The sequence below is a fragment of the Pongo pygmaeus genome, chromosome 2 (assembly GCF_028885625.2).
Source record: "Pongo pygmaeus isolate AG05252 chromosome 2, NHGRI_mPonPyg2-v2.0_pri, whole genome shotgun sequence".
NCBI lineage: Eukaryota > Metazoa > Chordata > Mammalia > Primates > Hominidae > Pongo > Pongo pygmaeus.
In genome coordinates, this window is record NC_085930.1 from 139,574,863 (window position 1) to 139,600,122 (window position 25,260).

Below are 25,260 nucleotides of genomic sequence, written 5' to 3' on the forward strand. Positions count from 1 at the left end.
ACATTACTTCTTTAATCTTTAATTTCCCTATCTAAAAAAGTAGTAAAAATAATGCCCTCTTCAGAGTGTTTTCCGAAGATTAAATGAAGTATTAGAAATAAAGCACTCAGCATCAAGCGCTGGTACTTAGCAGCTTAAAGGGCAAGCCTGCTCTTTCCCTCCTCCTCCTCCTCCTTAGTACTCTTCTTCCTATTATGTTTCCTCCAACTGTTACTGTGATAACATATAAATGACTAAATGTGAATTCAGTAGAGTTTTAGACTTTTCTTTTAACTCAAAGCTTCGAACTAAAAACACCGTATTTCTTGCAGATCCTTTAAGGATAAATAGTTGATCTTTTGAAATGAAAGTGCCCTGTGAAAGTTTCATAGCTAGACATTTTTGTTATTTAGTTTAAGGCTTAAGCCATATAGGTTTTTTCGTTTGTTTTTTTATTTGTTTTAACTAGTCAAGTGCATTTCAGTGAGAAGGGGGAAAGAGTAGAAAGGTGTTGGATCTGTAACTGACTGAACAATCAATTGAGATAACTCAACTGCCTTCAGACCAGCCAAGCCCTATAGTTTTGCAAGGACAAACTAATTCAGGTTAGTAACTCATGTTGAATTACTTTTGGCTACTTTGTGTTCAATAATATCATTTTGGGGTGTCTTTGTCTTTTTTTGGGGGCAAGGAAATGGGGTCTTGGTATTTTGCCCAGGTTGGGCTTGAATTCTTGATCTTCTGCTTTAGCCTCTTAAGTAGAGGGTGTCTTTGATTATATCTTAATAAAAGGGTTGGAAGTTGAAGCAAGGAATTAAAAACAGATATGAATTACTGATATATGTTAGGCAAGTAGTTGTGTAGGAGGGACTAACTTGCTTGACTAAGATTTTGATTGCCCATCCCTTTTACGTTCTACCTCCCTACCCCATAACATACCTTGAACATGAAAACATGGGGAACATAGATTTCAATAGAAGAAGCCCAATTATTTGTGAATAAGTATGAGAACCATCTGGATATTCTGCAGTTGTTATAATACGGAGCAAATAGAGCATTAGCACTTAACGGGAAAGCAGTTGGATTGTTGAATCTTCTTTGACTTGTTTGTTGCTTTGGATGACAGGAGGGTTCCTTCCTCCCTCTTGGTAAAGATTGGGAGAGAAAAGAGTTAATTGTGAACTTACTGGGATTAATTCATTCTGGGTTTTTTTTTTCCCCTTGAGACGGTGTCTTGCTCTTTTGCCCAGGCTGGAGTGCAATGGCGTGATCTTGGCTCACTGCAACCTCCGCCTCCTGGGTTCAAGCGATTCTCCTGTCTCAGCCTCCCAAGTAGCTAGGATTAAAGGCGCCTGCCACTAAGTCCAGCTAATTTTTGTATTTTTAATAGAGACAGGGTTTTACCATGTTGGCCAGGCTGGTCTCAAACTCCTGACCTCAAGTGATCCACCCGCCTCGGCCTCCCAAAATGCTGGAATTACAGGTATGAGCCACTGTGCCCGGCCTAATTCATTCTTAATTATAAGAATGTACAGTTTTTGTTTAGGGATATAGTGTTAGTTGAAAAAATTAGGGAAAAAGTCTGGTCTTAGCTTAGTTTTTCATTTATCCTTTTATTTAACAGTTACTGAGTACCAGCTATATGCCAGGCATGGTGAGTGTTGGTTTGTGTGACCTGCAGTTCTTGTAGCTATTGAGTTTACAGTGTAGTTGAGGGAAAAAGACATGTTTGGATGAGCAGTGATAGTTAAGTGGTAGGGGACTGAGTGTGAGTAATTGGTTCAGGGTTGTTGCAAGCCAACACAAAAAAGCTCATAGAAGGAATGAGGCCTAAAAGCATAGTGTAGGGTATGGAGTGTGCAGGCTGGACCTGGCTGTTGCCTGCAGAAATGTGCTACAAGCATTTCAGACAAAGGGACTCAGTGGTAGACCTCCCCTACATATGCCACTTCAGTAGTGTGGTTTTAGATTTTATATTTAGCCATTTATATTTAGCCTGAGGCGTTCTGAGTCAGTCCAAATCCACTGTCACTAAATAAATGGGTTATGTATCTTAATAATAGAGGATTAGCCATCCTTATATGTGAAGGGCAGCATTACTGGGACATGTAAAGCAAACTTATTTGTGATAACAGAATATTTAAATATAGTTAATAAATAGGATTCTTACAGTCTTCTATTAGGTAACACTCCTTTTAGAGATCCTCATGGAGTATGAGTGTTTAAAGTGAGGTGGAGGCCAGGCATAGTGGCTCACGCCTGTAATCCTAGCACTTTGGGAGGCTGAGGTGGGTGAATTGCCTGAGCTTAGGAGTTTGAGACCAGTCTGGGCAACACAGTGAAACCCTGTCTCTACTAAAATAAAAAAAAAAATTAGCCAGGCATGGCAGCATGTGCTTGTAATCCCAGCTATTTGGGGGCTGAGACAGAAGAATCGCTTCATCCTGGGAGGCAGAGGTTGCAGTGAGCAGAGATCGCGCTACTGCACTCCAGCCTGGGAGGCAGAGGTTGCAGTGAGCAGAGATCGCGCTACTGCACTCCAGCCTGGGCGACAGAACAAGACTCCATCTCAAAAAAAAAAAAAATAAAATAAATAAATAAAGTGAGGTGGAAACTATGATTTTCTTGGAGGACGGGCCCAAAAGGTGATTGATTAGTAGAGCTGAAGATTAAATTTGTGCTTAAATTTATATGTATATATTTTCTTTCTTCTTTTTTTCTTTTCAAAGCCATTATATATTGCTGCAGTACCAATTTCTTTTGCCTTAGCGGGGAAACAGCTGGTACCATTGCAGGCAGAATTCAAGTTCCCTGATTAATGAAGTGAAGGACTGTTTGAATCTTTAATGTCTTACCTTTATGTGTAACTTGACCCCTCAGTTCTCCTTTTTCTTTTTTTATTCAGCCACTCGACAGCTCAATTTTTCTTTTTTCATTCAGCCCTCAGTTCTCTATCTTTTTATTGTCCAAAAACCACACAAATGGTGTTTTCTTGCCCACTTTTCTTACTCATGTTGAGGATTGGTTTTTCTAAACATAGCTTTTGTAAATCAATGTGTACTCACTGATTTCACTTCCCTGATTGTATCCTTAAAGCAGCTAAGGTCATTGGTTACCAGAAATGAAGTACACACAAGTCCCTGACTTGTGATGGTTTGACTTAGGATTTTTCAACTTCACGATGGTGTGAAAGCAGTAAACATTCAGTAGAAACTGTACTTCTGTTCTTCACTTTCAGTACAGTATTATTTATTAAATACATGAGATCGTCAACACTTTATAAAATAGGCTTCGTATTAGATTATTTTGCTCAACTGTAGGCTAATGTAAGTGTTGCTGAGTGTGTTTAAGATAGGCTATGCTAAGCTATGATGTTTGCTTCGGTAGGTTAGGTGTATGAAATGCATTTTTGACTTGTTACTTTCAACTTATGATGGATTTGTTGGGCTATTATCCCATTGTAGTTGAGAAGAATAATGGATTCTCTGAAGATAAACTTTACCAGGTAAAAGACATTTCTTTTTTTTTAAAGCAGATTAATAATATGTGAACGCCTTTGGATTTGTTTTATCGAAATAAGACTTTAGATTTTGTTGTATTATAGATGGTTTGCAATTGTGTTTAACACATAACAGCTGGGAATGAGTGCCAGAGTATTATTTCTGAATCTTGTTTACATGGTAGTGTGTGCTAAAAATTAAGATGTAACACTTTTGCTTTTATTTTACCTCGACATTTAAAAACACTGCTAAAACTTGGGATCAGGTGAAACCTTTTTTTACTTGCAAAAATATTCTCTTAAAAATATTGTGGTAAATAGATCGAGACTCTTAATGAATTTTAAAGTACACATTATTGTTGGCTATAGGTACAATGTTGTACAGCAGCTCTCTAGTGCTTATTCATCTTGACTGACTGAAACTTCATGAGCTTTGATTTAGCTACTCTCCATTTCCCCTTCTCCCAGCCTCTGCTAACCATCATTCCACTCTTTGATTTTTATGAATTTATATTATTTTAGATAGTGGAGTTATGCAGTCATTTGTCTTTTTGTGACTGGCTTATTTCACTTAGCATGGTGTCCTCAAGATTCATCCATGTTGTGCCATTTTGTAGAATTTCTTTTTTTTTTCAAGCTGAAGTTTTATTTAAATTGTAAAAGAAATGGTTCCCAAAAAATGCTGGCGAATAAAGCAAAAGGGTAAGATACAGTGCTCCCTTCTTACGAGTTAGCCAGCCTATTCGAGTACAGGGTAATATATAGTACTTAATGCTGGTAGAATTTTGCAGTAGTTTAGAAAGATTATCTGTGCCTAGATTATGAAGAGATTCTCAGTGTGTGATGCTTGGTTCTGGGTTTACACCTTAGTGGGCATGAACAAGAGCCCTGCTCCTTGGCCATAGCCAAATCCCTTGGGCCCAAAGTTCTTTGCATAGCACCCTTTACAATAGATTTCACCTTCTTTTTCAGTCAGGAGTTGTTGATTCAAGACTCTTCCCACACTTTGCACATCGGAAATTGTTTTTGTTCCAGGGCTTTCCAGCTCCAGTTATCTTCTCAGCAGCATATACGGAATCCCCACATCTGGAACACTTCTCAGCACCTCTGTATTTCTGAGCAAATTTAGAGGTCTTTGGATTTGTTGTAGGCATGTGAGGCTGAACACTCTGGCTTGATGCCCAGGCTCTCACCACGGTCCATGTTAAGTATGCCAGCGCCCTGGCCATAAACTGTAGCCTTTTGGCCCGTACTTCTTTCCATAGCAAGATTTGCAGTAGATCTCTTAATCGTGAATTGCCACTGTCTTGCTATCTAAATTATTCCTGCAAACCATGCATAGAAAGCAGTAGCGGTGGGCCGGGTGCGGTGGCTCACGCCTGTAATCCCAGCACTTTGGGAGGCTGAGGCGGGCGAATCATGAGGTCAGATCGAGAGCATCCTGGCCAACATGGTGAAACCCTGTCTCTACTAAAAATACAAAAAATTAGCTGGGCATGGTGGCAGGTGCCTGTAGTCCCAGCTACTCGGGAAGCTGAGGCAGGAGAATGGCGTGAACCCGGGAGGCGGAGCTTGCAGTGAGCCGAGATCGTGCCACTGCACTCCAGCCTGGGCAACAGAGCAAGACTCCGTCTAAAAAAAAAAAAAAAAAAGCAACCAGTAGCGGTGGAAGCTCCTGCCATTACACTGCACCTCTTCTGCGTGGTACACGGCCCTCCCGCAGACCCCAAACTTATTTCCACCTCTCCACGCAGGCATTTTGAGTTGGAGGCAGAGCACGCATCGCAAGTGGAGCTAGAGAGGCTGGGCTGGAGGGAGTGTCCAGGGAGTCCGAGATCCCTAGAATTTCTTTCTTTCTTTCTTTTTTATTGAGAGAGTTTTGCTCTTTTCGCCGAGGCTAGAGTGCAATGGCACGATCTCAGCTTACTACAACCTCTGTCTCCCAGGTTCAAGCGATTCTCCTGCCTCAGCCTCCCAAGTAGTTGGGATTATAGACGCCCACTACCACACCCAGCTAATTTTTCTAGTAGAGAAGGGGTTTCACCATGTTAACCAGGCTGTTGTCGAACTCCTGACTGCAGGTGATCCGCCTGCCTCAACCTCCCGAAGTGCTAGGATTACAGGCATGAGCCACCACGCCCGGCCTAGAGTTTCTTTTTTAAGGCTTACATAGTATTCCATTGTACATATATTCCACATTTTAAAAATCCTTTCATCTGTTGGTGGACATTAGGTTTCTGCACCTATCACTATCACATTGTGAATAGTGTTGTGGTGAACATCAGAGTGGTAATAGCCGTTTGAGATCCTGATTTCATTCTTTTGGATAAATACCCAAAAGTGGGACTGCTGGAATATATAGTAGTTCTGTTTTTAAATTTTTGAGGAAGCTTCATACTTTTTTCCATAGGGGCTGCACCATTTTGCATTCCCACCAACAGGATTCCAGTTTCTTCACATCCTCACCAACAGTAGTTGTGTTTTGTTTTGGTTTGGTTTTTTGGTAATAGTTATCCTTACAAGTGTGAGGTAATAGTGTGTTGTGGTTTTGATTTTCATTTCCCTAATGGTTAACAATGAGCATCTTTTCATGTGCTTACTGCCCATTTGTATATGTTTGGAGAAATGTCTGTTGATGTCCTTAGCACATTTTTAAGTTGAGTTATTTGTGTTTTTTTACTGTTGAATTATAGGAGTTCTTTATATATTTGGAGACTAGCCCCTTGTCAGATACATGTTTGCAAATATTTTTTCTCATTCCATAGGTTGCCTTTTTACTCTGTTGATTGTTTCTTTTGCTGTGTAGAAGCTTTTTAGTTTGATGTAGTCCCACTTGTTTATTTTTGTTTTGGTTGCTTATGCTTTTGGTATTAAATCCTTGAGATAATTGCCGACACCAGTGTCACGAAGCTTTTCCTGTATGTTTTCTTCTAAGAGTTTTAGTTTCATGTCTTAGGTTTATTAAATCATTTTTAGATGATTTTTGTGTATGGTGTAAGAAAAGGGCCCAGTTTATTTTTTTTAGGTTTTTACATGTAGATATGAAGTTTTCCTGATGCCATTCCTTTCCTCATTGTATATTCTTGGCATCTTTGTTGAAGATCAGTTGACCATATATGTGTGGACTTATTTCTAGGATCTCTTTTTGTGTTCTTGTGGCTCTATATGTCTGTCTTTATGCCAATACCATACTGTTTAGATTATGGTAGCTTTGTAATATTAATATATTTTGAAATCAGGAAGTATGATGCCTCCAGCTTTGTTCTTTTACAAGATTGATTTGGCTATTTATGGTCTTTTGTGGTTCCATATGAATTTTAGAATTGTTTTTCTATTTTTATGAAAAATACCACTGGAATTTTGATAGTGATTGCATAGAATTTATAGATCACTTTGGGTAATATTGGCATTTAAAAATACTAAGTCTTAACAAAACATGAACATAGTTGTTTCTGTTTTTTTGTATGTCTTGTTTAATTTCATTCATCATTGTTTTGTAGTATTCAATAAACAAACCTTTCACCTTATTTAAGTTTATTCCTAGGTAGCTAATTTTTTTCTATTGTAAATGGGATTGTTTTCCTAATGTCCTTTTCAGATAGATAGTGTATAGAAACATTACTGATTTTTATATGTTGATTTTGTATCCTGCTACTATACTCAATTTATTAGTTCTAACAGTTTTTTAAAAATGGAATCTTGAGAGTTTTCTTTCTTTCTTTCTTTCTTTTGAGACGGAGTCTCACACAGTTGCCCAGGCTGGAGTGCAGGGGCACAATCTTGGGTCAGTGCAACCACCGCCTCCCAGGTTCAAGTGATTCTCCTGCCTCAGCCTCCCAAGTAGCTGGGATTATAGGTGCCTGCCACCACACCTGGCTAACTTTTGTATTTTTAGTAGAGATGAAGTTTCACCATGTTGGCTAGGCTGGTCTTGAGCTCCTGACCTCAAGTGATCCGCCCACCTCGGCTTCCCAAAGTGCTGGGATTATATGCATGAGCCACTGTGCCTGGCCCAAAAGGGACAATTTTACTACTTCCTTTCTGATTTGGATGAATTTTTTTTATTTTATTAAGCATTTAATTTATTGCTTAATTGCTTTGGCTAGGATTTCCAGTACTATGCTGAACTGAAGTAGTGAGAGTGGGCATCGTTGCTTTGTTCCTGATCTTTCAGGAGAAGTTTCCATTTTTTGCTATTGAATATAATGTTGGCTGTGGACTTTTCATATACAGTCTTTATTATGTTACTTTCTTTTTATTCCTAGTTTGTAGAGACTTTTTATAATGAAAGGGCATTGATTTTTGTCAGATGCTTTTTCTGCATCTATTGAGATGATCATGTGATTTTTATCTTTGATTCTGTTAATGTGGTATATTAATACATTTTTTATATGTTGAATCATCCTTGCATCACAAGGGTCAGTAAATTTCCCTGGTATGAAACCCACTTGATCATGATGTATTACCTTTTTGATAGGCTGTTGGATTCAGTTAGCTAGTATTTTGTTGGGAAGTTTTGCATCTATGTTTATTAAAGATATTGGTCTGTAATTTTCTTTTTTTGTTATATTCTTCCCTGGTTTTGGTGTTAGGGTTATACTGGCTTCATAGAATGATTTAGGGAGGATTCCCTCTTTATCTTTAGGAATAGTTTCAGTAACAGTAGTATCAAATTCTTTGAATATCTGAAATAATTCAGCTGTAAATCCATCTGGTACTGGACTTTTTTTTTGTTGGCAATTTTTTCATTCCTGTTTCAGTCTCACCACTTGTTATTGGTCTGTTCAGAGTTTCTGTTTCTTCCTGATTTAATCTAGGAGGGTTGTATATTTCCAGGAAATTAACTATCTTCTCTAGATTTTCTAGTTTGTGCATGTAAAGGTGTTCGTAGTAGCCTTGAATGATCTTTTCTATTTCTGTGGTATCAGTTGTAATATCTGCCGTTTCATTTCTAATTGAGCTTATTTGGATCTTGTCTCTTCTTGGTTAATGTTGCTAATGGTGCATTGATTTTTTTTTTTTTTTTTTTAAAGAACCAGCTTTTTGTTTCATTTATTTTTTGTAATTTTTTGTTTCAATTTCATTTAGTTCTGCTCTGATCTTTGTTACTTATTTTCTTCTGCTGGGCTTAGGTTTGGTTTGTTCTTGTTCTCTGGTTCCTTGAGGTGTGACCTTAGATTGTCTGTGCTCTTTCAGACTTTTTGATGTAGGCATTTAATGCTATGACCTTTCCTCTTAGCACTGCTTTTGCTCTGTCTCAGAGGTTTTGATAAGTTGTGTCACTGTTACCCCTCAGTTCATAGAATTTAAAAATTTCCATTTTGGTTTCATTATTGACTTGAAGTCATCATTCAAGAGAAGATTATTTAATATCTATGTATTTATGTAGTTTTGAGGGTTCCTCTTGGAGTTAATTTCCAGTTTTATTCCACTGTGGTCAGAGAGGATACTTCATATAATTTCAGTTTTCTTAAATTTATTGAGTCTTGTTTAGTGGCGTATCATATGATTTGTCTTGGAGAATGTTCCATCTGCTGGTGAAAAGAATGTATATTCTGCAATTGTTGGGTAGAATGTTCTGTAAATATCTGTTAAGTCTATTTGTTGTAGGGTATAGTCTTAAGTCCATTGTTTCTTTCTTGACTTTCTGTCTTGGTGACCTGTCTAGTGTTGTCAGTGGGTTATTGAAGTTCCCTCACTATTATTGTGTTGCCATCTGTCTCATATCTTAGGCATAGTAGTAATTGTTTTATAAATTTGGGAGCTCCAGTGTTAGGTGCATATATATTTAGGATTGCGACATTTTCCTGTTGTACTAGTCCTTTTATCATTATATAATATCCATCTTTGTCTTTCTTTTTTTTTTTTTTGGAGACAGAGTCTCACTCTGTCACTCAGGCTGGAGTGCAGTGGTGCGACCTCGGCACACTGCAACCTCTGCCTCCCGGGTTCAAGCAATTCTCCTGCCTCAGCCTCCTGAGTAGCTGGGATTACAGGCACACACCACCATGCCTGGCTAATTTTTTGTATTTTTAGTAGAGACGAGTTTTCACCATGCTGGTCTCGAACTCCTGACCTCATGATCCACCTGCGTTGGCCTTCCAAAGTGCTGGAGTTACAGGCGTGAGCCACGACACCTGGCCTTCTTTGTCCTTTTTTAACTGTTGTTGCTTTGAAGTCTAGTTTGTCTGATATAAGAATAACTACTTCTAGGCCGGACGTGGTGGCTCATGCCTGTAATCCCAGCACTTTGGGAGGCATAGGTGGGTGGATTGCTTGAGGTCAGGAGTTCAAGACTAGCCTTGCCAACATGGTGAAACCACGTCTCTACTAAAATACAAAAATTAGCCAGGTGTGGTGGCGGGCGCCTGTAATCCCAGCTACTTGGGAGGCTGAGGCGGGAGAATAGCTGAACCCAGGAGGTGAAGGTTGCAGGGAGTCTAGATTGCAAACTGCACTCTAACCTGGGTGAGGAAGTGAGACTCTTGTCTCAAAAAAAAAAAAGGATAACTACTTTTGCTTGCTTTTGGTTTCCATTTTCATGGAATATCTTTTTCCATCCCTTTATCTTATGGGAGTCCTTCTGTGTTAAGTGAGTCTCTTGATGACAGCAGATCCTTGGTTTGTGGATTTTTATCCATTCTTCCATTCTGTATCTTTTAAGTGGAGTATTTAGGCCATTTATATTCAATGTTAGTATTTAGATGTGAGGTACTGTTGTTTTCATCATGCTAGTTGTTGCCTTAATCCCTCAGGTTTTTTTTTTTTTTTTTTTCATTGCATCATTGTTATATAGGCCCTGTGAGATATATGCTCTAAGGAGTTTCCATTTTGGTATATTTTGAGGTTTTGTTTCAAGATTTAGAACTTGTGGTGCTGGTTTGGTAGTGGCAAATTCTCCCAGCATTTGTTTGTCTGATAAAGACTTTATCTCTCCTTCATTTATGAAGCTTAGTTTTGCTGGATACAAAATTCTTGCTGATAATTGTTTTGTTGAAGGAGGCTAAATATAGGACCCCAGTCCCTTCTAGTTTGTAGGGTTTCTGCTGAAAGATACACTGTTAATCTGATAGGTTTTTCTTTGTAGGTTACCTGATACTTTTGCCCCACAGCTCTTAAGATTCTTTCTTTCATCTTGACTTTAGGTAATGATGACTATGTGCCTAGGCCATCTTTTTGTGATGAATTTCCCAGGTATTTTTGAGCTTCTTGAGATTTGGATGTCTAGATCTCTAGCAAGACTGGGGAAGTTTTCCTTGATTATTTCCTGAAATATGTTTTCCAAACTTTTAGATTTCTTTTCTTCCCCGGGAACACCTATTATTTTTAGCTTTGGATGTTTAACATAGACCCAACCTTCGCGGATGCTTTGTTTATTTTTTTAAAGTAATTTTTCTTTATCTTGACGGATTGGGTTAATTTGAAAGCCTTGTCTTCTGTCTCTGAAGTTCTTTCTTCTGCTTGCTCGATTCTATTGCTGAGACTTCCCAGTGCGTTTGGCATTTTTCTAAGTGTGTCCTTGATTTCCAGAAGTTGTGGTTGTTTTTTATTTATGCTATGTATTTCACTGAAGAATTTTTCTTTTATATCCCGTATCATGTTTTTGATTTCTTTAAGTTGGACTTCAGCTTTCTGTGGTGCCTCCTTTGATTAGCTTAATAATTGACCTTCTAAATTCTTTTTCTGGCAATTCAGAGATTTCGTCTTTGTTCGGATCCATTGCTGGTGAGCTGGTATGATCTTTTGGTGGTGGTAAAGAACCTTGTTTTGTCATATTACCAGAGTTGTTTTTCTGGTTCCTTCTCATTTGGGTAGACTATGTCAGAGGGAAGATCTGGGATTCGAGGGCTGCTTTTCAGATTCTTTTGTCCCATGGGGTTCTCCCTTGATGCGGTGTTCTCCCCTTTCCCCTAGGAATGGGGCTTCCTGAGTGCCAAACTGTAGTGATTGTTTTTGCTGTTCTGGGTCTAGCCACCCAGTCGAGCTACCAGGTGCCAGGTTAGTACTGGCGAGTGTCTGTAAAGAGTCCTGTGATGTGATCCGTTTTCAGGCCTTGCAGCTGTGGATACCAGCACCTGCTCTGGTGGAGGTAGCTGGGGAGTGAAGTAGACTCTGTGAGGGTCCTTGGTTGTGTTTTTGTTTAGTGTGCTGGTTTTGTGTTGGTTGTCCTCCAGCTGGGAGTTGGTGCTTTCAAGAGCATATCAGCTGTGGTGCTATAGGGAGGATGCACATTTGCCCTAGAGACACTTGGTCAAGTACTCAGGTTTCTCAGGCAGTGAGCAGGCCCATAGAGCTCCCAAGAGATTATGACCTTTGTCTTTGGCTACCAGGATGGCTAGAGAAAGACTACCAGGTGGGGGCAGGAATAGGGGTGTCTCAGCCTCTCCTTGGGTGAGCTTGCTGCAGCTGCTATTGGGTGGGGGGGTGAGGGTGTGGTTCCCAGTCCAATGGAGTTATATTCCCAGGGGGATTGTGGCTGCCTCTGCTGAGTCATACAGGTCATCAGGGAAGTGGGGGAAAGCTGGCAGTCACAGACCTTACCTTGCTTGCATGCAACCCGTGGTCTTAAAGGCTGGTCTCACTCCCATCATGCCTCCCCAACATCACCGAGTCTTTTTCCAGGCAGCCGGTTACCAGGGTGGATACTTTGCCCCAGACCACAAGCCTCCCCCTTGAGAAAGCAAGCAGACTCATAGTTTTTAGGCCTCCCAGAGAACCTGCAGTGGTGATCCAATTTCTTCAAAGGGTCTGTGGATTCTCTTGGCTTTCCTGGTATGTTCCTGTGGTAGTTCTTGTATTGTAGCAAAAGTTCATGATGTGAGTGTCCACGTGTTGCTCTGTCCGTCAGAGTGGGAGATACAAGCTAGTCCTGCCTCCTATCCACCATCTCAATTTGAGCATCTAGATATAGTTTCGAATAATGTGTATCTGTCTACAAAGTTCAGGCATGGAACGAGGCAAATAAACACAAAAACAAACACAAAAACTGGATAGCAAAACCACTCCAATGAGGAGATAAAGGTTTTCAAAAAGTACTTGGACTGGAAAGCCTAGGTGATGCTAAAACATTAAATAAAATAGTATATCCAAGACCCAGTATGTGTTAATATATGGGATAACCAGATCGTTTTAACTGCTCTGGCTAATCCTCATTTCTATAAATATGTAGACAAAACTAGAACTGCTATACAGTAATAACTACCAATATACTGCTTTGTCCTTTAAAATGTGTCTGCCCTACTAGGCTCAAACTATTAAACCAAATTTTTCTACTAAGGCTAGGAATGTCACATGTATGCAGGGATGAGAACCTTATCACACATACTCACACTCTCACATACCAGGTCTCTCAGCCCTTGGGCGTCACCTTCCAACTCCATGTGTATTTTATGCATGCAATCTTTATATGTGTTCTTTCACTGTTTTCCTATCATGTGAAACACATTAAACATCTTAACACATTTGCACCTGGTTTTGGTTGCCCAGTAGTATTCTTGTGTGCAATGAAACCAGTGAACAAGTACACATAGTAGGAATTATACCATCTTGGTAGAAAATAGATATATAAACACAGATATACAGATTTCATTGGAAATCTCAAGGACCCACCTCGTCAGTCTGTAGCAGGAGTCTACTTGCCACATCAGATCCTTTTACCCTTCACCTCTATTCTGGGACCCCAAAGCAGGGCCAGTGCTTTTAGTTTTGTACCTGGTGTCCTCAAAATGAATATGGAAAGTTCATAAACACTATATAAGTACTTTGTGAATCTGGTTGAAAACAGGTAAAACAACAAACCTACATATACTAACTGGAAGTTAAATTTATTTTACAAGAAAACTATCTTTGAGATTTTTTTTTTAACTTTTTTTTTTTTTTTTTTTTTTTGAGACAGAGTTGCTCTGTTGCCCAGGCTGGAGTGCAGTGGTGCGATCTTGGCTCACTGCAAGCTCTGCCTCCTGGGTTCATGCCATTCTCCTGCCTCAGCTTCCTGAGTAGCTGCGACTACCGGTGCCCGCCACCATGCCTGGCTAATTTTTCGTATTTTTTAGTAGAGATGGGGGTTCACTGTGTTAGCCAGGATGGTCTCGATCTCCTGACCTTGTGAACCGCCCGCTTCAGCCTCCCAAAGTGCTGGGATTACAGGCGTGAACCACCATGCCCGGCCTTTTTAACTTTTTAAAATAGAGAAAACAGTATATTCCTTGGGGAAAGATGAGGGATTGAGAAAACCAGCTCTGGGTAAAAATTATTATGACTGCACCTGGAGTTGATTAGGCCTGCCTAGGAGAGAAACAGGCAACTGCTACACAACCACAGGGGACAGCCACCATCTGAGTCTCAGCAGACCAGTTCACACGCCATGCAAAGTTGCTGTATATTCAAGTTGTAAAAATCATTTAGCTTATCATGAAACAGGCTGCATTCATCATCAGAGACTGTCAGGTCATCATCTCCACCTGCAGACAGAGCTTAAGCAGCATCTCACCTAGCTCAAAGTTGACAGACTCTTGTTCACTGTTGTCAAAGGAATTGCTGTTCTGTTTCCTCAGTGAGCTCCCAGAGTTGGTTCCTTCCTTGGGCCCTGTATCTGTTTATGTTCCCATTTTCTGTCTCTGGCTCCTTGGTACCACCATCAGGATAGGCAGACTTGGAACAATTCTCTCCAAATGGGCAGCTTCCATGTTCTTCATTAAAATACCTACAATGCCTTATTGCTCTTCATCTCCTTGTATTCCTGAAATGAGTTTCTGCTACCTTCTACTCCATGCAGTACTCATGTGGAATGACAAAGTTAAATATGGCCTGGCATTCTGGGATGGACTTTACCATCTTGCTTTTCTGTTGCTTAGTACTCCTCCACTTGTGAACACACTTGAGGTGTAGGTGTGGTTGCAGCTGGAGAGCATCTCAAAGCAGCCCTTTATATATTTAGAGAGTATCATGCCCCTTTAGTGTTTTATTGTTTATTATATGAAATAATACCATTTCCTGCTCTGGAGACTTACAGCTACTTTGAGCCCATGGAATGCCCCCGAAGGGTTTTATGTAAAGTGTGTTCAAATGTAGACCCTATCTATGTACCAACTACCAAAGGATTAGTTGAGAAACATTTTATGAGTAAGGCTGTCATATTGCATACTGGGTACTAGAGTTAGCAATTTCCAATATATTATTGATAGAAAAGTAAACATTAATAGGAAATTATCATGAACTGACTTTACTCACCTTGTTTAGTCTGTATTGGCCTTGTTGGAAGAAAAGTATTAATAGCTGTCATTTGAGCTCTTACTAGTGGTAAGTCAAATGCTGTGTTAGTGTATTTAATCCTCAAACATCTCTGTTTAGCAATATTATTCCCAGGTTATATATGAAGAAGCTGAGGTTTGGGGATCTTAGAAATAAGAGATTTTATTGATCTCTTTGTCATGGCAGGCAGTGTAAATATATTTGATTCTTTGTGATTTTGCTTTATGATCTCACAAGATAAAATAACTATGTCATCTATTTCAATTCTCATTGTTTTAAGATTTAAATCATTTTGGGGGAAATCTTCTCCAATGTTTTACTTAGGAATGGTTCAATGAAGTCTTTTCCCCGTCCTAGTTTGTTTTATAGATTTGAAATAAGGGCATTTCAGTGGCTCTAAAACGTGTGTGTGGCTTTTGTAAAATTCCTAATCTTTCCTCTAAGTTTTTACATTTCTTAATTATGTAAAAATATTATGCTATAAAATAATTTCAGTAATTTGCAGTAAAGAAAGGTAATCTGTCTCTAGTTTCCTCATATTTATTCACCAATATCTCCTCATTAAAAGTTGAAAAATACTACTGCTCTTTGTTTTAAAGCATTTAAACATCCAACTGTACTTTTTACATAAATAAGATTAGAAAACATGAATTTGATTGTTCCAGAAACTCAGTCATACTGAGAGAAGACTTTTTTTCCTCAGCAATTTACCATTTTTTGGAGTAAATGCAAAAAGCCTTTATGCGTGCAGGCCTCTGCAATGACACTCTAATGTAGTAGAATCTTCTTTGATTTCATTTGCTTAAAGATACTGCTTTAAAAGTTTTAGGGAAATATTTTATCCTAAAAACGTTAATTATCCAAGGTTGAAAAGATCTTACCTGAAAGCTTAAAAACTTGTATCTTGGCGGTAAGATGATAATTTTAGTTTCAGTATTATTTTAATCAAGTGGATGTGTGGCAATTCAAGTGTTTTCGTCTCTTGAGTTTCAATAGTGGGCAGCTTTTGTCTCCCTTCTGTTTTCACTCAAAGCTTTTTGTCTGTAAAGAATCTCAGCTTAGGACTCAAAACAAGTCTGTATTGAGGATTTATTTCTAGAATTGTGTTAAACAGTTTTCTGTAGATATAGATAATTACTTATGAAGCTGCATCAAGTAGGTACCCTGATTACTACTATCTCATGACTAACTCTGCTTGTTCACAGCCTTCCCCACCCTTCCCCCCAGCTCCCCTTCACTAACCTGTGCATCCTTTGCTTGTCTGGTCTCTTTTACTTCTTGTTTTTCTCCTAGTTTGTGAATAGCTCTTAAAGTCTGACTTGTCATGGTGCGTTGAAAGAGTAGCCAGTTGTCTTTTCTGGGTAGATCAGCTATGAGCTGACTGACTAAGAGGAGTAGTTAAAATGGAGAAAGCTTAGCTGTACTTTGTCTTGCATGTTAAACATAATGAGTTTAGAGGATTATGATTATTTGTAATCATCAGGATCTGCTAGACAGGACATCTGTTTTACTTTTTACTCTTATGTTGGTGGAGAAGTAGCGTGCTTTTCATTCAATGTGAAAATTTTGTGTTCTAGCTGGGCACCGATGGCTTAGTTTTTGAAATGTAATTTCTTGAGAAGTAGCATGTGGTTAGTATAAAATTGTCTTTCCTATTAGGACTAGATACATAATTAGTCTGAAATATTTTACTAACTGGAAAATTAGTTGCTGTGAACTTTTGGATTTTTATTATTCTAGACTGCATTACACTTGTTTGCTATATTCAAATATTTTTTCTTTGGTTTTACTTCCTAGGTTGCACGTTTTCAAAAAATACCTAATGGTGAAAATGAGACAATGATTCCTGTATTGACATCAAAAAAAGCAAGTGAATTACCAGTCAGTGAAGTTGCAAGCATTCTCCAAGTAAGTGGTTAGTGGGGAGGAAGGGACTAGGTGGTGTAAAGTCAGTCACTTAGACTCTATAAAACAGTGCTGTCTAATTTAATTTTCTTCAGTGATAGAAATATTCTGTTCTGTGCCATTCAGCATAGTAGCCACAAATTGAACAGGGCTGTTGAGCTTGACATGGGGTTAAACTTGACAGAATTAAACATGACTATATGACTTGAAATGTGGCTAGTGTGATGGAGAAACTGACTTTAATTTAATTTAAATTTATTTAAATAGCTACAGGTGGCTTAGTGGCTACCTGATTGGACAGTGCAGCTCTAGAACATAATAGCTTTTCTAGGAACTATATTAGTGCGTATAAGGATTGGTTGGATTAGGAAAATAATTAACGTAAGTAGTAGTAGGAGTTTATCTTTTTTTGATAAGGGTTTTCTAAGGTAAAGTAAAAACTAAGTACAAGTTTAGAATTGCAAATAATCTGTAATTGCTTATGTAGGCTCTTCCTGGTTTTCAAAAGTAGTTATCTATCAAAACATGAAAAAGATAATATTTTTTATTTTTCCTTTAACAGTCACATATCTTAGTGATAGCATTAAAAACATGGGTATCCTTTTTTAGTTTTTTTTTGTTGTTGTTGTTATTATTTATACTCTGCTTTAAAACCACTTATTTGTAATATGTTTGTTTTGAAAGGCTCCATTATTGGACTCTATTATAATAACCTTTTGGTCAGGGCAACTATTTTGGGGGTACAGATAATTTTATTCTTTAACAGAATACTAAATCATGAGAGAGAATAACTGAAGGATGTAGGTAGTGTTTATAGAACATAAACTGTTCCAAGAAGAAGTTCATCTTAACTTCATTGCTTTTGAGTAATTTAGGAAGCACAAAATTTGAGCATGAAATTATTACACAGTCCAAGAGTATAAATTAATACCAACCCCAGGGTTTTGATAGGCCCAGAGAACAAGGAAGGCATTTATGGCCCATTGAACGTTCTTTGGGAGAAACTAATTTTAGAAAACAGCTAAACAACAGTGAAAAGGAAAAAGCTAATTAAAATGTACTGTTATGCTTTCTTTAAGTCTTGTGGTTGATTGTGGTATTTATTTTTCTCCCTAAATTTTGTTTGTTTGGTAAACTCTGCCTTTTTGTTTACATTTTTTTAAAAATCAATTTTGTTGAGATATAATTCACATAAAATACAATGTACTTTTTTAAAGTGTACGATTTGCATTTTGACAAATGTAATCACCACCACCATTAAGATAGAACATTTATATCACTCCAGAAAGCTCCCCCATGTCCCTTTGTAATTAATCCCTCCCTCTCTATGTGTCACTTGTGGCCCCAGGCAACCACTGATAGGTTGCTCTCATAATAGACTAGTTTTGACTGTTGTAGTTTCTATAAATGTGATCATACATTATATTATGTGCTTTTTTGTGTTTTTCTTTTCTGTGCTAACATTTTCAATAACTTTCATGTATAAACTCTAACAGGCTGATCTTCAGAATGGTCTAAACAAATGTGAAGTTAGTCATAGGCGAGCCTTTCATGGCTGGAATGAGTTTGATATTAGTGAAGATGAGCCACTGTGGAAGAAGTATATTTCTCAGGTGAGATACTTTTACTTCCTCTTCTACTGTGTAATTTATTAACACATGGACTTCTGTTATGTAGTTGCTTACTTTTGTGATACTGTTTATGGAGAAAGGAAATAATTTTTAGATGTTTTTTACCTAAAATTTTTCATTTGTTGGGGCTTACTGTTCGGTTGGAATTCTTGTGTTTTTAGTATGTAAATCTTAAAGACAACATTTTCCATATGGATATATTACACAAAGATAATACTGTTGACAGTAGTGTCCTTTGCTGATATCAAACCTACACTATTTAAATGATAGGAATGGCAATATTTTTTAAGGTAATCAAGGCCAGCTCAGAAAACTAGTAAAAAGTAAGTTAGGTAAGTTAAACTCAGGCTTCCTGGGTACAAATTACACCTTCATTTTTTATCAGTTGTGTCATCTTTATTATCCTCTGAGCCTTATTTATAAAATGGTGATGATAACCTTATGGGAGATAGTTAGCTCTCAGTAGATGATAGTTATTTATATTTTTTCATCCTAAATTTTAGGAAAGACTTATTCTAGGCTGTTTTTATCTTGATAACGATTGTGTTAATGTAAAAAGTTACAGGTTACTATGATTAGTTTTGAAGTAATTAGGTTGGTTTGCTAAACAAATACTTTTTGCTAAAAATTTCTTTTTAGTAACTGTCTGTGCCTTTTAACCTGCAGTCTTTCTAAAAAGATCTATATTTAACTCTTCTAAAGTGCCTTTTCTGCTAATGAGCTTAAATTTGCCAGGCTTAATTTTGCGAATGAGTTTGTGTAAAGTAGCAACACCGGAATTTTAAAGGTTGGATGAACCTTGTGTGTATCTGTCTTATTTTTATGGAATATTATTTATATGTGTGTTTGTATTTTCTTACTTACCGCATTCCCACATTACCAAAGACTTCAGAAAGCATTGACATAGTTTACTCTGGATTTATAAATTGTAATGATTTGACTTATCTCTAGGCAGTATGATTTAATGTTTTACTTTCTTGATCCTGTTATCAAAGCTAGAGCACCTGCCCCTTGGGATTCCTGTGAGAATTAAATAGTGCCTATAATGTAGTTAAGCACAACCAAACAAATAACAGTAAATAGTAATCGTAATCATAAAGCACTGGGTGATTCTTTACTCCTCTGCAGCCTGCCATCCATCAAGTGGTGTGCTTAGTAATGTGGCACAGCTTTTTCAGGGGAAAATAAAAAAGATCATGGGTCTTGCCCTCAAAGTGTGACGTTAATAGCTAACATTTTTAAGAATGTTTTTTGGTTTACACAGTGCTTTAATTGTACATTCTTAGTTAATTCTTATAACAGTTCTTTGGTATAAGGTTCTGTTTTACCAGATGAAGAATCTAGAGCTTAAAAAGATTAAGGTGACACACAGGTGCCAGCAGCTGGATTCAAACCTAGGTACTCTGACTTAGTCAGGTTTGTGGTTGGTCAGCCCCGAACCAGATTGCAGTTGCAGTGTTATTTTGTTAGGGCAGTTTAACTTATTATTTTTTTAAAATCCTCATTAGAATCACTTGGGGAGTGCTTAAAAAATGCTAAAGCCTGGGCCTTATGCCTGAAGATTTTGATTTAATTAATTTGGTGTGAATCTGGGCATTCATATTGTTAAAAGTTTCTTACAGGATTCCGATGTGAAGCAGGATTGGGACTTGTTCCAGGGAATGGAACCATAAAGGGGCTTTGGAGGTAGTGGCATGTAACCTCAGAGCTATGGTATCTAAGGGCTGGGGCTTTCTGGTGGGATGGATTGTTTTTAGCCTAGTTACTTTGCAACTTTGACAGTGATGTAACACTTTAGCAGAGGAAGAGATTCTAACATCAGAGTTTCAAGGAATAGAATGTCCAGCTGGAAGAATTTGGGGTTGACTTTGGTGTGAGGTCATTTAAATGCTTTCTGATCAGGTTGATGCTATAGTCCTGTTTCTTTGACATAAATTTGCTCTGGTAGATAGAAACCAGGAAAGCTAGCCTTGAGGAAAATCTTCAGTTTCTTTTGTGGAGAGGAGGGAATTTTTCTGTGATATGTGAGTCAACCACAGAATTGTAATCTACACCAATGTACTTGAGAAATGTTTGAATCTCAGTGTTCTATTCAGTATTTTGCCTAAATTTTTAGCTTAAAAATCATCTTCTCCTGCTTTTTCTAGCCTCAGTAGAAATTCAGAACAGCTATATTTCTTAAATTAATATACCAAAAATTGCTGTATACTATAAGGAGTTGGTTAATTCTTAGTTTTAAGTATTGCTATTTAATTTTCTTTTTTTTTTTTCTGAAAAGGAACTGTTACAAAGCTTTTAAATGTAGTTAAGTATAAACACTTTTTTTGTTAATCGAAGAGATACATAAAATAAACTGAGTATAGACTTTTGTAATTTTCCAGTCATGCTCTTATGGTTTTTTTTTTTTTAAAGCCTTTGCTGAGACAACTGTCATGTACAAAACTGTGTTGAATTGCTGTTTGTTTTTACTTTCAGTTTAAAAATCCCCTTATTATGCTGCTTCTGGCTTCTGCAGTCATCAGTGTTTTAATGCATCAGTTTGATGATGCCGTCAGTATCACTGTGGTAAGAAAAAAATTACATATTTTTAATCTGTTGAGTAAGTGTATAAATTGGGATTGGTTTTTATTTTGGAAAATAAATTGAGAAATGCTCTCAGATTTTTTTCAGTGTCCAAATTCTGCTTTTATTTTATTCTTTTTGTTGAGACAGTTTCTTGTTCTATTGCCCAGGCTAGAGTGCAGTGGTATAATCATGACTCACTGCAGTCCCAAACTCCTGGGCTCAAGCTATTTTCTGCCTCAGCATCCTGAGTAGTTGAGACTACAGGTGTATGCTAACACCCCTAGCAATTTTAAAATTTTTTTGTAAAGACAGGATCTTGTTATGTTGCCCAGGCTGGTCTTAAACTTCTGGCTTCAAGTGATCCTCCCACCTTGACCTCCCCAAAGTATCGAAATTACAGGTGTGAGCCACTGTGCCTGGCTCAAATTCTGCTTTTATTATAGTTACAGTAATTTTGAGTAATGTTCAAAAGTCTGTGATTAGCACACATTAAAATTCTTTAACAATCTGATAATTTTCACAGATATGAAATTTTATAATTATCTGATTAAATTTTAAATTTCTTCCACTTTGCAGCTGAGAATATATTTTGACTAGTTGTGAACTAAAGCCTGACATGTGAAATTAAAAATATTCCTTATAGTGCATGCTGTATTTACAGCATACATTTACTATATATGATTTTATTCTTTCCAGCTAGGTTATTCTAGCTTTCATTGAACTGTTTTCTCATCTTTTTCCTTCTTGCTCCGTTTCATTGTTGTATAAAAAATTTGTAGCAAGTAAAAGCACTTACTTTATGTTTAAGAACACTGTAGATATTACTGTAGAGTTGCAGCTCTTGAACTGTTGCTTGCAGTATCCCAGGAATCCCTGAGACCTGTTCAAGGGGTATGTGAGGTCACAACCATTTTAATAATACTAAAACGTTATTTGTCTTTTAATTATAGACTTTTAGCATTAATGGCACAAAAGCAATGGCGGGTGAAACTGTTAGAGCCTTACCACAATTCAAAGTAATGGCACCCAACTTTGTTAACAGTCATTGTTTTCTTTCATGTTTCTTAAGAATGTTCTTGATAAAGCAGTAAAAATTAATTTTATTAAATCTGGACCCTTGAGTACATACCTTCATAATAATTTATGTAATGAAATGGGAAGTATGCATGAAACTCTTTTGTATATTGAAATACAATGGTTGTCTCAAGGAAGGGTGATGATTGTGAGGCAAACTAGCCTTGTACTTGAGAGACTGACTCATAGACAAGCTATGGGTGTTAGGACTTGGGTAACCAGCAGATTCTTATTTTTGAAAGTGAGTTAAATGAGCGAATCAGACCAAGGAAAGGCAACTGGCAGAATTTGTTGCTAATGGTAAAATTCAGGTTTTCAAGCAATAATTAGGGTTTTGGAAAATTTGTATGCACTCTTATGGGCTGGATAGCATCCCAGAATTTAAGACTTTATTCCAATTAGATCAGTAGTGATTTCAACAAATGTGTGTTTTTTAAAAAAAATTGTTACGAAATGTGGTAACCTTGGGGAAGATTTGGGGAATCTTGGGGAATATTTGAATAACCAAGTGAACCAATATTTCCCAGAAGACCAATGCGTGATGTTACAAAATCTGACCAATGCGTGATGTTACAAAGTCTGAAAAATCTGTTCAAATGCAAGATAGGTCAATGGATTTTGATATAATAGATTATGAAAGGTTCATTGATACAGTTTTATATTCTACATTGCAGATTACCTTTAAGTAACTAGCACTTGAGTTTTGGTGTAGTAGCTAAGAAGAATATCCACAATCATCTGAAAAAGCTGTTAAAATACTCCTCCCTAGGCTGGGCACGGTGGCTCACGCCTGTAATCCCAGCACTTTGGGAGGCCGAGGCGGGTGGATCACGAGGTCGGGAGATTGAGACCATCTTGGCTAACACGGTGAAACTCTGTCTCTACTAAAAATACAAAAAAAAATTAGCTGGGCGTGGGCACCTGTAGTCCCAGCTACTCCAGAGGCTGAGGCAGGAGAATGGCGTGAACCCTGGAGGCGGAGCTTGCAGTGAGCTGAGATCATGCCCCTGCACTCCAGCCTGAGCAATAGAGCAAGACTCTGTCTCAAAAAAAAAAAAAATACTCCTCCGTAAAAAAAAATAAAAAAGAAAAAATGCTCCTCCCTTTTCCACCGTATCTGTATGGGGCTGGATTTTCTTCATACACTTTAGCCTGAACAATATGTTACAGTAAATGGAATACTAGCTTTCTAGAAAGTCATATATTAAAATATAAAAATTTAAAACACTGCTATTTTTCTCACAATTTTTTTTGGAAAATTTATTTTTCATAAAGTTATTTGTGTTAATATGTAATGAGGTTTAAATTTTTTTAGATGAGTTAATAAGTAGAAATTAAAACTGACTACTTGAAAAATTTAATATGGTAAATACCAGTATATATAACCCACTTAAACAAAAGCTGGTCCTCAATTTGTGAGAGCATAAAAGGGCCCTGAGATCAAAAAGTTAGAGAAGCTGCCCTGGTAATGGCAAGCCACTGTAAACTGTTAGCTTCTTCCCCCACAGGCCTTAAGGTAAAGTTGTGATTTCTTTTCCAGCTGATCTCAGTGTTTAAAATCTGTTATTGTGGGACTGCAGATAGTTAGAAAAATAAAATACAGTTAACAGTTACTTCTCAAGTTAATGTCTGGTTTAAAAGCCTGTTTCTTTTGTTTAGGCAATACTTATCGTTGTTACAGTTGCCTTTGTTCAGGTAAGTAGTCTATTTTGCCAACATGAAAATGGTATGTTAATTGCTTAAAAATCAAGGTGTCTTGTGGTAAAACCTACCATTATTGGGGCGTTGTGATGCCCATCAGAACAACTTATTCTTTGTTTTTCAAATAATTTCAGATACAGACAACTTCAGGGAAGCTTGTGGTGGGACTAAGGAACTGCTTTGATTTAGGTAGTGAGATGAAGAAAATCTAGTTTTTTATTTGATGATGTTAAGGATAACTGAAGCAGATGGAAACAAAAAGCATAGTAATAGAAATAAAATCCAGCAGTAAGCTTTTTTATTTTTTCAATTAAAAAATTGGACCAGAGTTTATAGTTTTATAACACTGTTATGTTTTAATGCCTACTAGAGCTAAGTCTAGATGAAACAAAAAAGTATAGAATTAAAAGGTCGATCTATGATGTACCATTTGAAGAAAATTCCACAGGTTTCTGTGACTGATTCCCTTAGCCAAATGCTACACTTGTTTGCTGAATTTATCGCCTAACCTTATTTTATTTGAGTCTGTTTTGAGGAATTAAAATGGTTCTACTCATTGTTGGCATGACCTCCTGTCCCCTCCCTTTAAAACAATTTCTCATTCCTCCACAAAAGGGGTGTTGTGATCTGGATCAAAGCAATTGAAACAGTAAATAAAACATATGTAAAGTAGTCCCATTTAAAAATTACTATGAATAATGTGGAGATACTGTCAAGATTTCTATTAATAAGTACAGACAAATAAAAATGTAGGCTTAGTTTTCTGTTTATTTAAATATCTGACACTTCTGTAGATTTTAGAACAGTGTTTCACAATATCAGCAGATTTCCTTTTTAGCTAAAACATGGTTAACGAGAATTGAATTATTCTAGCTTAGAGAAAAATGTAATATTGTTGTATAAGCCTGAAGTTCATGCTGTTTTGAATCTGAAGCCTATACTTTGAGTAACTATGGTTTTTCTTACATCTACGATTTATTACGTGGATATTTCTTGTCACTATCCCAGCCTCTTAAGGTAATCTCTAACCTAGCTGTTATTAGTTCTGTAGTAACCCAGTGTAGAAAGCCAGTTGGAATCAGATCATTTGCAGCAGGTTTGTGAGCTCCATTAGTAGACTATCAGGGTTCCACTTTTAGGGGAATCTTCTTGCTTAGACAGATGTTGCCCATGGTCAGGTGGAGCTGGTTAGTCTAGCATAGGTCATTTCAGGCTAAGCATTATTCAAGGCAGCTATTCATTCAGCCAAGTGGGTGGTATGACCCACTGGACCACTAACTGGACCTTTTTGCGTCTTTAAGAATGTGTCATATGTGGCGTGCCCTACTTCAGAAGGATTCCTGCAAATAGTATCACTATGTATGGAAGACCTTAGTACCTTGTTCTCTTTGATCACTAGAAAGCCCGTGCTTTCAAAAAACACCACAAAATTGTGATTTTAACATAAGTCAATATGGAATTTTACACAAGATAGTGTTGTTATACACATTAAATGCTATGGCTGAGACTATTAAATATCTTTATGATAGGTACATTTGATGGAAATCTCACAAAAGGATGAAAAGTTTATAAAAAGCCTAGTTTCAAATTGCTAGGTCTGATTCTTATACCCATGTGACCCGTCACCAAATATGCCTGTGAAACCAACAAAATAGT

The 25,260-nt window shown here is 37.4% G+C and overlaps 1 protein-coding gene and 1 pseudogene across 7 annotated transcripts in view; one reads left to right on the plus strand and one right to left on the minus strand.

The window, feature by feature from the left end:
• The window catches only part of ATP2C1 (ATPase secretory pathway Ca2+ transporting 1), a 160,082-nt gene that overhangs the window by 57,738 nt on the left and 77,084 nt on the right, over positions 1-25,260 (plus strand). For all 7 annotated transcript variants that reach the window (XM_054483251.2, XM_054483252.2, XM_054483256.2 and 4 more), the window contains 4 exons: positions 16,526-16,636; positions 18,130-18,246; positions 20,740-20,829; positions 23,563-23,598. In XM_054483251.2, the coding sequence (XP_054339226.1) occupies positions 16,526-16,636; positions 18,130-18,246; positions 20,740-20,829; positions 23,563-23,598 (354 nt within the window). The remainder of the gene's footprint in view (positions 1-16,525; positions 16,637-18,129; positions 18,247-20,739; positions 20,830-23,562; positions 23,599-25,260) is intronic.
• On the minus strand, positions 4,287-5,236 carry LOC129034188 (cysteine and glycine-rich protein 2-like; annotated as a pseudogene).